We start from the raw sequence: 13414 nt of genomic DNA, 5'->3' as shown, positions 1-13414 counted from the left end.
TGCACACAAAGCACAAACGCACCGAACACGAGCAAGAGATGGTCACGAGCCAAACCCCTAGCGGACCATCCGTGACCTGTGTGTTACACTGACAACCTTCCCACAGCACTTCTGAGCTTGAAGCTGAAAATCCTAAATTACTTCTATAAGTGATTGACATAATGTTCAACTAGTACTATTATTATCCATTAAAGAGATCGTTCAGTCAAAAATGAACATTCTGTCAGTATTTGCTCACCCTCATGTCGCTCCAAACCTGTGTGACTTTCTTCTGTGGATGACAAAATAGTATGTTTTGAAGAATGTTGGGAACCAAACAATTTTGGTGCCCATTGACTTTCATTGTATGGAAAAAAAAAAGAAGAGACATTTCTCAAAATATCTGCTTTTATGTTCCACAGAAGAAAAGAAAATCATACAATTTTGGAACGACAAGAATAAATGACTCGGTTTCATTTTTGGGTGAACTATTCCTTTATGTCGCCTTATAATTCCATCTTTTTCCATCTACAATGACTGTCACTGAGCCACAGGAAATGTTGTCTTTGGCCAAGCCTACAGAAGCACTTGGGTGAGCTGCATAAAATGACAATCTTTCATCAGACACTACTTGATTTCTTACAAAATACTGATAAAAACAACTATAGCACTGGAAATCAGTCTAGATGCTCAATAAGGAATATTTGGAATAGTCTGCTCCATGATGAAAATGACAGTAATTCAAGCAGCCTAGTCATTTAGACACTGAAACAGAGAAAATCTGTGCTGTTTTTAATTGTTGAATCTAGTGATACACACACACACGCATATTTGACTGAAATTTCCCAGAATGCATGCATTAAATCAATCTAATGACAATATTGTGCTCTGACTTTGTAAACTATTTCATTGGATATCACAGGAAACATTACATGAATGTTTTGATATCTGAATTGTTCACTACTACATTTTCGCAAGTCAATTTTGTACTTGTCGTGTCCTTCTTTCAAACATTCCTCGAGCTAAATCGGCTTAATCATTGTGAGAGGAGAGAAAACATCCCATCTGTCCACCCAGATCCTGTCGAGCCCTCCTTTCACTTTATCACTTTGTTCCCTGCTGGGGTGAAGTTCAGAGTTTGGACCCATATGCATTTGAATGCGAACAAAAGAATCGGGTTTACAGGCCACTCGTCCTGTAGCTGTTAAGCGGCGATCTCTCTCGCTATTCTTATCTTTAGCACCTTTCTGTCTCCTCGCCACCAGTGAGAAAGGAAGAGGAGAAAAAGCAGAGAACCGGTCCCTCATGTTTCCCTGCTGCTTTTGTCCGGACTGAACGGAGAAGGCCTGCTACTGTGAAAACAATTCAGTCCCAGAGACCTTCATCAACCCAGAATTCATTCTACCAGGTCTTTTGGTCTCTTCATCTGAAATGGCATCATTTGTATTCAATGATGTGCTGGTCCTAGTACGATAGAAACGGTTCTCGCAAACGTGATCCACGGCAAACTATTATAAAATACACATTGCGTCTCACAAAAAACAAATCTATATAGCCACCTCAGTACTGAATCATTGAGAAAGCTCATTTAGATTGATTTTCATAGCGATCTGAGACACATTCTCAGGTTCACTCGTATCTATGAAAGGTAGAGGAATAATAAAAAAGCTAAATACGTTTATCACAAACCCAAAACCTCCCAAAAATGGCCTCCTTGTTCTTTGAGAACAAGCACAAAGCTAAAAATGTGCATAGCAAAAGACAACCATTTCATCTCACCCAACGAAAGCCGTTGATTATTAATGACCACTTTGTTCTCTTGAGAGTTATTTTTTTTTGTTTATCATGTTCGATTACTGAAATGTGCAGAGTATGCGGACGCAGTTGCTAGGACACTCGATGAGGGGCGTGTCTAACTCTCTGACAGACAGGAGGAGGGGGAGGAGCCTGAGGGCTGCTGGGAAAGCATGCAGGTTCTTCTCGAGACTCTCAGCTCAGGTTCGGGCGTGAGACGGGAGACGCTCTGGTTCTTGAGGTTGTTGAGCTCCTGTGTGGGCATCAGCGGTTTGGGAATGCTGACCAGGCAGAACGCGGAGCCACTCTTGGGGATGAAATTGACCTTGTTCCTATCTGGGCACAGGAACTGTGGGATCTCCTGTGGAGGCCTGGCCCTGAGGAGATGAAAAAGGAGGAGGAGGAGAGCGATAAGACAGTGAGAAGCTCTGACTCAGCTTTGAAGTCGGTGTAAATGTTATGCTATCATGGTTTCAAGGCTCAGTGCGCATAACAATAGAGAGCAGATAAAGCAGCGAATCAGGACACACTGCAGCACTCACTGTGTTTCCTCTGTGAAGACCTTGACTCGCTCACATCCCTCAGGTGGCTCACGTTTGAACATGTAGCTGTTGTTTGGCTTTGGGGATGAGGCGTATTTGGGTAGGGGTGAGCTGGGGGCCAGATCTGTGAACATGGTACAAAAAATGAGTAGAATGACAATACAGCTCAATGACTCAATTTCATTTTTGGGTGAACTATTCCTTTAAGTCCATCTTTTTCCATCTACAATGATTGTCACTGAGCCACAGGAAATGTTGTCTTTGGCCAAGCCTACAGAAGCACTTACGTGAGCTGCATAAAATGACAATCAGACACTACTTGATTTGAACATGGTACAAAAAATGAGTAGAATGACAATACAGCTCAGACAGGATTATTACTGGAGATGTATGTGAGATTCAACAGAGAACAATTAGTTGACTGTCAGTCTTAAGGAAGCCCTATATAATTATAGTCCACTAGATCAGTGTTGTTATTGCTTACTAAAACTAAGTTTTTGTTTACTGAAATAAAGTTGAATAAAAATATTAGCTGAAAAAAAAACATTAAAATTAAATGAGAAATGTTGCCTTGGCAACTAACTCAAATAAGATAAGTTGAAGTATTAAAATGACTAAAACCAAAAAAATAAATAAAGCAAAATAGAGAAAAAAAATAAACAAAAAAAATAAAAATAATAATAATAATAGCACATAACAAATTGACCAAAAGTTAAACTAAAATTTAAATTAAAATATAAAAAAGACAATTTAAAATATTATATATTATATGTAAAATTTAAATTAAAACTATAATTGTATATAAATAATACTAAAATAAGAAGGCACTAGATTCTCAATTTCCAGGGCCACATAAGCATTAAAAATCAGCTTGAAAATGTCCATCAAAATTGCATTTTTGAGTTATTGAGTTGAGTTATTTTCAAATTGATACAGCATTTTAATGCAATGTTCATGTTGTGACTCAGCAGCCATGATGTCCATCTGCGTATGAACACAGATTAGCATTTTATGCAGATTACGCAGACTACACAGTCCTTCAATAGGGTATTTGACATATATTCAACAAATGTATAGAATTAATATTTATAACCTTTCAGTGCACAAAACTATCACAATCCTCACTAAAAAATGGAGACGTACAGATGACAATCAAACAGCACATGCTCTTAGCAAGCTAAAAAACTCTCCGAAAGATTGTCTTTAAATTCATCTCTTAGAAAATGTGCAAATTGCTAAAATATTATTATTATTAAATCTAAACCAAAAAAATTGAAAATCTAAATAAAATAAAATATATTATTAAAATAATATTAATATTTTAATTATGCTTTCAGTTACTAATGAAAAGTGTAGCACTGTCAGCACCATATAACAAATCTGACCATGTTTCAATCCATCCCGCAAGTAAAAAATTAAAAGTAAGAAAATGAAGAGCAAAAGCAGAAAATGTGTGTGCAGTTCTTACGTGGGCCTAAGGATATGTGAAAAGGCCTGAGAGTGTATGTGGGTGTGAAAATATGTGAGCTGTACCTTTCTCACGGCCGTCAGCCAGAGTCTCGTCCTCATGGGGAGATGGACTATCGCTGCAGGGCTCACTTGGCACGTTCAGGAACGTGGGTGAGATGGACTGAGAGCGGCTGCTGCTGTTGCTGTGGTTACTGCCCGCTGTGGTGCCCAGGGGCGTCTGTGTGTCAATGCTGCGGGAGCTGGCACTGCGTTGGCAGAGAGGGGGAGGAGCCCGATGCCCATCTGGAGCCTCCTGAGGCTGGCCATTGGAAAAAGTGCAACGATCATACACAACATCACACAAACCTTCAGGTATATAAACGCACACAGTGTCTTTAGGGACACCAGATTATGTAACAGAGAGTGTTTTTGCAGCAGCGTGTCAGGCACACTCACAATAAGCTGCTCCTCTCTGTCTCCTGTGTCTCGGATAATGATGCGCTCGATCTCCTGATTCAGCCCCTCCACACTGTTCCGGAAACGAGAGACGGAGGACTTGGAGATAGGAATAGAGATCAGGACGCTCTTTGGAATAGGAGCCTGGAACAGGAGAGAATGAGGAGTGTGATTATTTGCTGTATGTGATGTTGGAGCCTTGACCTAGTGGTTTATGCATATGCTTTGACTCAGTGGTGCTCATGTGGGAAAGATGAGCCTGAATCAGCCTCTCGTCATGTTTTTGTCCCATTCTTCTTTTTACATCACTAACAAAATAAAATAAAGATATAATTTATCATTTAGTTTCTATAGATATATATATATATATATATATATATATATATATATATTAGGGTTGTCAATTTAATGCGTTAATTTAATTTAGTTATGAAAAATATAACGCGATCAAAATATTTTAACGCAGTTATTTTTAGAGTATATTTCATTAAAAACATTTAATGGATAGGTTGATAGTTTGCCCAAAAATGAAAACTCTGTCATAATTTACTCACCGTCATGTCATTTCAAACCTGTATCACTTACTTACTTTCATGGAACGTAAAAGAAAATAATGAAAACCGTTGGTAACCAAGCTGTTTTGGTTACCAGTGACTTTCATTGTATGAACAAAAATTACTGAGACGTATCTCAAATGATCTTCTTTTATGTTCCATAGTTTATGTTAGGCCGTTGTAGCCTAAAAGTTTATTTGTAATAAATTTTGTGTTGAATCAAATAAAATATTCTTTCCAAAGCTACTTTTTGTAATGTCAATTTGATACGTTTCTCATTTAACACAATAATGGCTTTAAATGATCTTTTGGGGGGTATTTTCACAGCGAAATTTAATTAGCAAATCTAAGTAATTACTTAGGTCGCATGGTTCAAGTGACCTAATTCCCATTTTTTCCCTTCCATGTGGCACAGATCAGATATGGCCCACAACCGTGTAAGCAGAAAAAAAATTACATGGATTCCGATATACTCAGATCGGTTTCAGGCCTCATTCATATGTGGAAATAAATCTGATATGAATCGGATACGTGCATTTACGCCTGCCGTGTAAGCGGACAGATCGGATATGCCCTTGCTAATGCGAGTTGAATGTCAAATGTTTTTGAAACATCTCACAGTGCAGATATATCTATTATAAATGAAACATCTCTAGTTGACTAGCAGAGTATTCATTTTGTTCGTTTGTGTTAAATAAGAGGCGATCTGGTGCTGAAAATACAATTACTGATGAACACAATTGTTTTTAATGAGGAAAAAAAACTTTATGATGGCGGATTAGAACCCACACCTGCTAACTTAACACAATAGGCCATACCACGGATGTGTACAGCGGATCAGTGTGTAATCACTGTCGTGAAGAATCGGTACTAATGAATGATTTTGATGCAAGGATGAAACTAATCTAACGCATTAAAATGTTTCTATGAGTTCTGTCAATAAGTTAAACTCTTTGCGTTCATATTCTGGACTCATCTGCTTTTCTATATAAAGTATGCATTATTAATAAAGTATGCAGAGTTTGGACTTTTAATATCACTGTCTAATGCATTGAGCCACATCAAATTAAGCCCGTGTTGTGTAAATGATATCGGATACAGGTCACTTTTAAAAGAAGGTGTAAGCGGGTCGTAAAAAAAACCCCCGGATATAGTAAAAAAAAAAAAATCAAATTTGGGCATCCAGATATGCAGTGTAAATGCAGCCATATATATATATATAAGAGGAAGTCACTTCTATTTACCTCAGGTTTTTTGATTTTATATGATTTACCTCATACATTTTATGTTAATAAAAATATCTATATATTATATAACTTAATTTATAATATAATATTGATTTTATATTATATTTATAATACATATTTTTATATAACACAATATATCATATCAAATCATCATATCATATATTATATGTTATGTGAATACTAGTGCTGTCAAATGATTAATCGGGATTAATCGCATCCCAAATAAAAGTTTTTGTTCACATAATATGTGTGTGTACACTGTCTGTGTATATTTATTATGTATTTATAAATACACACACACGCATGCATATATTTAAGAAAAATACGCTATGTTTATATATTAAATATGTATATATAATATAATATAAATTATATGAATATAAATATATACATGTAAATATTTTCTAAATATATACTGTATGTGTGTATATTTATATATACATAATAAATATACACAGTACATACACATATATTGTGTAAATAAAAACGTTTATTTTGGATGCAATTAATCGCGATTAATCGTTTGACAGCACTAGTTAATATAAATAAATTAAATAATAAAAAATAAAAAAAACTTTTGCTCCCCCATTCATTTCTGGTTATATTAATTTACCAAAAGTTATATATTTTTGTTACTAATAAAAATATAGTTTATTTTTTTTGTTTAATAGTTTATTATTTAAGTATTTTTTTATACTTAAAAAATGATACATTATTATATATTATTTTGTGTTTAATATAATATATATTATTAAAAAAAATAAATCACAGGAGGAAGTAAGTTTTTGTTCTCCCATTAATCTCAGCTTATATTTAGCCCAGGTTATGTTTAGCACTAAGAGGCACATGCACGTTTTTCCCGAAGTTTGTAACAGTGAGTGATCAACTAAAAGCATCAAGACAGCAATGAAGATAAATGTGTGTATGAGTTTGGTGTGTGTGGGTGCAGTGTGCATAACACAGAGACACGACCTCAAAATGAGAACAGATATGCCACTAAAAGGAAACTCTGCCTGTGTGAAAACTTACAGCAACAGCATCACACAGCAGCTGAATATTCACACACTTCAGTTTCCATATGATGCTAAACACTAACAGAGGTACGTCTTATCACAGCACAGCACACAGACACATTGCAAGGTAGCGTGTTGGTCTCCTCTGCAGATCAGTGAGTTATGTAACTCGGTCTCCCTGGCCGACTTCTGAGCCTCGCTTGCACGTCTTTGATGCAAAACTCACGACTGTACAAGGACACATAGCGAGATACCATGACAAATGCAAACCACATGCTTACTGAGTTAAATCAGCATGCACATCTACAACATGTGCCATCGATGCTAACAGCTGCTGTTTATGACGTCTTCTGTGAAAGAGCGAACAAAAACTTCACCTTTCCCGAAAGTCCACTTCCTGTCATCCTGTCAGAAAGGGGGTCCGGTCTTCCTCCTGGTCCACCGGTCTCTTTCTCCCTCTCTCCTCTGTGCTCTGTCTCGGCTCATGCTCTGGATTTTAGTTCTCTCGGCCCCCCTCCTTCCTGTGTCTCTTCATCATGTCTGCCCTCTCGCTCTCCCTTGTTCTGATCTTTCTTCTCCAAGTGTATTTCTCCATCCCACCCCCTTTTTTAAAACAGAGCGCTGCTCTCGCCGTCGGCCCTCCCCCTCTTCTTTCTCAGGGTATGAGGGAACAATGTGAGGGCATTAGCAGGACATTGCTGAGAGTTGTGTGGCCCTGCGGTGGTCCTCGCTTAAAGCACGCCAGATCTGCTTCATTAACATCTCAATAGAGCGAGCCAGGCTTTAAACTCACATGCAGCATCACTACATGCCTCTCTTCTATCCAACGTGCATGTGTGCGTTTAATCGGACATCATATTGTTTCAACATAAAAGTGCTCTGGACCCTTTTCTTCTGGGTGGTTTGCTTGTTTATCTGCTCATCAGATTGGAAAACAGCTGAGAAAAAACCCTGACCCTCGAGGTCACCGGTTAAGTGATTTCGGCTATTTCCTAGCAACTTTCTGGCAAGCGGTCGCTAGGAGGCAAATATTTGTTTACATATCAGATTTACAATGGCATGCTGTGACATTAACAGAAATAATGTATGACCTGACCGCAATAAAGGATGACACGGTGCTCTCGGACCCCTGGGTCAGCACCACTGATCTGATTGGTGTCGTCTTCAGACAGAAGAAACCTGGCTCAGCGGTTTGGTGACGTCTATAGAGAACATTGGACTGCTAGCAAACCCATGCTAACTTCTTGACCACAGACGCTGGCCTCTTACATAAGAGGTTCAAATTAAGGTGCAGTAACCGCAAGAGCAGAATTTGTCAGCCAGAGATGAGAAGAGTGTAAGATATATATATATATATAAACAACTTAATTTGCTCCGTTGCTTTTAGTTGCACCAAAATTACAAGAAGGGTTAAAAAAAAAAAACTCCATGAAGACGCACTGAAGCCTCAGTAAAACAGTTATTTAAAGTCTTCCCGACTGCATGTAAAGGGCCTTTCTTCACTGGTATGGAGGCCTGTATTGGTTACCACAGTCTGCCTTTAAAACAAGAGGTTAGACAGAAGAATCCCTTTAAAAGGTCTCCAGGCCTTGATAGCTATACTGGGCACTTTCACGTCAGCCTTTCTTTGACCACTCTGGTCTTTATAAAAACAAGAGATTCATGGGGTTGATGTTGTTGACTGGTGCTGAACTAAAGGTTTGTGGAGAGACATAAAGGCACGACCCCTCCAAAGCCCCGCGCAAGTTCAAATGACTCACAACGCATCTCTTCTGTCTCCCTGGATTCACAACACAAAAAATTAAAAGTTCAGAACCACTCAAAAAAACTCGGATCAAACAAAACCTGAGAAGCCTCTATTGTTGTGGTCACTGTTTGAAAAGAAGGTTAGAAAAATACAAGTCACAAGAGATCAAAAAAGCCTAATCCATCAGAAGTACTGCCAATTAATTCATCAACCCCCACAAAAACAACATATTAAAAATCACAGTATGACCAGAAAAGGAGACCCTTAAAGAAAACGCAACGGATATATTTCTGTTAGTTTGCAAAAGTAGGTTTTGCACATAAAGTGCTAAAAGAAAATCGATTAAAAACAGTTTGAAAACAAAAACACATGCACATACTAGTGCAGTCTATGTGGGAATTGTGCATTTGCCCCTTAGACTCCCTCTCTTACATGCATTTTTTTTTTCATGAACTGAGGTACAAGACTAATTATTTATCATTTGATAGCATGCCTCAGATTTTGTTGATTGAGACGGACTTGTATTCAAACTGAAATATTGCTTTAATGGAGTCCAATTCATTTCCAAATGTGAGACTATGGAATGTGATCAAACTAAAGCTAAACAGAGTAGCGTGCTTCATCATTTCCTCCAAATGCTCCAGGGACGGCACACAGACGGCCTCTGCACTCCTCATTTCTGACACTAGCAGGCACTGTGGACTCCACACAGAGAATGGCAAGAATAGAGGAAAAGATGTGCTCAATCCTTCAGGCACAAAAACAAGTCGAGCCCAGAAAACAGCCAAAAACTGTTAATTATTGATCATCGAGCACAGCGCATGACAGACAGGAAGAGCAGAGGAGTTAGAGAACAAAGCCGGAGGTGTGTGTGTGTGTTTGTGCGTTAGGATCGTTTATTATTGGCCTTTACCCTGCAATCCATCACACATGAATGCTCAAACTCTGAATGTCATAGAGATCTGGGTCTGCCAATATCCCTAACAGGACTAACAACCTGACCGCACAGCGGTACACATACAGTACAGCTGCACTAGCTCACTTTAGGCCATGCTAATGCACCTAGCATGACTAGAGAATATAAGCAGAGGACTAACTCAACAGATCTTATTGTTATTGATCCGAGTATATATATCATTTTTTATTTTTTCATGTATCAAGCTATTTTAAAGGGGTCATGAAATGCAGTTTCAAATCTTTCTCTTATGTTTCTAGAGGTTAGCTAATCAAATGAAAATGTTTAGCACTAAAAATAGTGTGAATATTTGTACAACTTATTGTTCATCCTCTTTTTCATTCTTAAAAAAAAACAACAACAAAAAAAACTTTGTTACCTCTTTCATAAATGCAAGTAAACACCCACTGCATATATTCAACTTGATTATGCTTTCTTAACACAATATGTTAATATATTAAATCATATATTATAATATTTCCAATTCATGTACACTGCCGTTCAAAAGTTTGGGATCAGTAAGACTTGTAATGTTTTTAAGGAAGTCTCTTACGCTCATCAAGGCTGCATTTATTTGATCAAAAATACAGAAAAAAACAGTAATCTTGCAAAATGTTATTACAATATAAAATAATGGTTTCTAGTTTAATATCCTTTAAAATGTAATTTATTTCTGTGATGCAAAGATGAATTTCCATCAGCCATTACTCCAGTATAAAGTGTCACATGATCCTTAAGAAATCATTCTAATATGCTGATTTATTATTAGAATTATCAATATTGGCAACAGTTGTGCTGCCAAATATTTTTTGGGAAACTGCGGAATTAGATTTTAATGTATATTAAAATAGAAAAACTTTATTTTACATCATAATAATTTTTCACAATATTACATTTTTTCTTGTATTTTTGATCAAATAAATGCAGCCTTGATGAGCATAAGAAGCTCCTTTAAAAAACACAACAATAAAAATTGTTCTGATCCCAAACTTCTGACCGGTAGTGTATGTACTGACGATGATACATTCGGTCTCTTAATAGTGTTAAACGCTGGTTTGACATTTATTCCAAACACACTTAAAGATTATAAATAAATGTACTTAATGGAATTTGAGGACAAAATACTTGCCAATAACGTTCCATTGAATACAAGATATTTAGAAAATCCAGCAGCATGTTGAAAATTATTTAAAAAGGGGTGTGTGTAGAGGAAAACTGTGAAATAATGACTGGGGCAATTTCAAACGTCTTTTGGAAAGGTGGAAAACAAAAACTTGAGGAGTTAGCTTCGAGCTATGAAATTTGCAGTATGTTTTTATTGTTGAGCAACCACTTATGTGTAAATATCAAGGATATTTTGATAGCCCATTTCATGACCCCTTTCCACAAGCACAACTCATGCACTCCAGTGTTGTTTGTCCACTGGACACTTGTGTGAAAAGAAGTTTACACAGTTTCATTAACAGAATGATCAACAGCCTTGTACACAACAGTATGCCATACTGCTAATACACCTAGCATGGCTAAGGAGTACAAACTGAGGAACAACTTCATGGATGTAACTGTCATGAATTTTAGTCAGAATGCCAAAATGAGGCTATGAGGGAAGGAAGTAGAGTCTGCTCAATATTTCATAACTTTAGGTCCAAGGTCATGCTTAATTTTCACAACACTTGCTGTTTTTATCCACTGGGGATTTGAGGAGAGATTAAGTTCAATGCAGCAATTTACACAAGAACGGATTTATGAATGATTTAAACAGCAGTTTTGCTGATGTTTCATGAATGAGGCCCATTGAATGGATATGCTAGAACTAACCCTAATGCTAATACATCTAGGGAGTAACAGAGGACTAATATGATGGATGTTATTGTTATGGACCTTAGTCACAGTGGACACCATATTTAATTTGACATGAGTAAAATGAGGCATGAGGAACAAAAGTATCGGCCATCAGGACAGAAGTATAGGTTGTCTAATTCATAATTCATAGGTGCATCACAACTTTGTATTTATGCACTATGCTATGCCATTTTGTAGCATCAATAGTGTAATTAGTGTGTTTACACTGAAAATTCCAATAAGTGTACTTTAAATACATGGATAATGCACTTAAAAGAAAGAAATTAAAAAAACAAAGTGTGGAATGTTGGAAACTTCATACACTCATGCATTTCCTTACGTATTGGAAGAAGAAGGGCTATCAGACTATGTTTGATGACAAAATAACCTTTTAATGTTCATACACTAGACGGTAGAGTAAAAAGTGCAGTACAAGTGCATCATTTGGGACATAACTCATGACTTTTTGTTCACTGGAAAGACGTTTCAATGATTTTTTAGCTGAACTACTGACACACAGGTACACAAAAACAGGTTGAACAGATCGTACTACCACTTCGTATTAATTTGTAACAAATATGGCGTCTACTCTAAAGTCTATGATCAAGTTTGTTGATTCTGCAATCTGTTACAAAGCAGATACCAAACCTGAAGAAGAGAAGCACATCTCCACGGCTGTTCACCCATGCTTCTGTCTCCTCTGATGTTCTTCTTCTTCTTTTCTTCTAATGGAGATGCTGACCTCATGGCCGGATCTCTCATAAAGGTCTTCAAATGCAACTTTCATTCCTCCTCTTTTCTCATTCCCCCTCTTCAGGGCTTTTATTTCTGGAAAGAATGCCATTTTCATGACTGCCACTTCATCTTTAGCTGCTTTCCACGCACATAATGGGAAGAACACCCCCCGTATACCCGACTCAGCCCGTAAGACGACACACACACACACACACACGCATCCCTCCCCCTCGACACAGAGGTCACACTGTGTGTGTTCTTTAAGAAAATGCTTTTACATCGGAGTGCAAAGACAAAAAGGAAGTAGAAGACAGAGAGAAATGGAAGTTTATGATAAAATTTGGGGGTTGAACTTGGTCAGACTAAGTGCCTAAGGTCATCAAACAATGTGATGGAAGGGAGAGAGTTTACAGCCTACATCACCCACTGGGCGGCACCTGACCCTGATGTCTCAGCCGAGAAACATCACCACCACTTAGCCTGAGGTGCAGAAACATGCCCTCTCACCTTAGGTCCAAATAAATGCATGCTTGTTATAATTACTGGGCCTGGGCATCTCTCCGGCTCTAAACTCAACCTCAGCTGCTTCAAATTATAGCTAATACACAGCAGAGAAACTCCCTGAATAAATAAACCTTCAAAAGACAAATCCAGCTCCACTTCGACTGCTATGAAGAGAACTACAGGAATCTGATGGCAGAATGAAATGGCATTGACTAATGATACACCATTCAATCACCCCCATGTACATCTGCTGGAGGGGACGGCACTTGCAGATGCGAGTGTGTGCTTGTGTATAGCTAAATGATCACATGGTAGTCTGGGTTCCTGGAATAGCAGGTTAGCACTTCCATATGTTTTCTCACACTGAGGCTATGCTGCGAATCTCTGGCTGAAGAAAGCGAGCGAGGCAGAGCGTTTTGAAAAGTTTTGGTCTTGAGAGGCCGAAACCATGAATTGTCTCGCAGCTCATCTCAAGCAAACCAAAAATCATTCTCCTTCTCCAGCAAATCCACAATTTGCAGTGTTGGAGACGAGAGTATGGTTGTACCTAACAGTAAACTAACATAATACCTTTTCTATTTCTGCGGTATATTTGGG

General features: G+C 37.7%; 1 protein-coding gene across 1 annotated transcript in view; it reads right to left on the bottom strand.

Moving 5' to 3' along the window:
• Window positions 1–378: 378 nt before the first annotated feature.
• LOC107752888 (protein FAM117B-like) overlaps window positions 379–13414 on the bottom strand; it is a 45141-nt gene continuing 32105 nt past the window's right edge. The window contains exons 5-8 of the mRNA XM_016568963.1: window positions 4221–4364; window positions 3849–4083; window positions 2316–2439; window positions 379–2150 (exon numbers count right to left, since the gene is read on the bottom strand). Coding sequence (XP_016424449.1) covers window positions 1892–2150; window positions 2316–2439; window positions 3849–4083; window positions 4221–4364 — 762 coding nt within the window. The 3' untranslated portion in view covers window positions 379–1891. The remainder of the gene's footprint in view (window positions 2151–2315; window positions 2440–3848; window positions 4084–4220; window positions 4365–13414) is intronic.

This window comes from Sinocyclocheilus rhinocerous, unplaced genomic scaffold, assembly GCF_001515625.1.
Source record: "Sinocyclocheilus rhinocerous isolate Xijiao unplaced genomic scaffold, SAMN03320098_v1.1 scaffold1252, whole genome shotgun sequence".
Classification (NCBI taxonomy): Eukaryota; Metazoa; Chordata; class Actinopteri; order Cypriniformes; family Cyprinidae; genus Sinocyclocheilus; species Sinocyclocheilus rhinocerous.
Note: the sequence above shows the minus strand (reverse complement) of the source record. Positions and strands in the feature narration are given on the sequence as shown.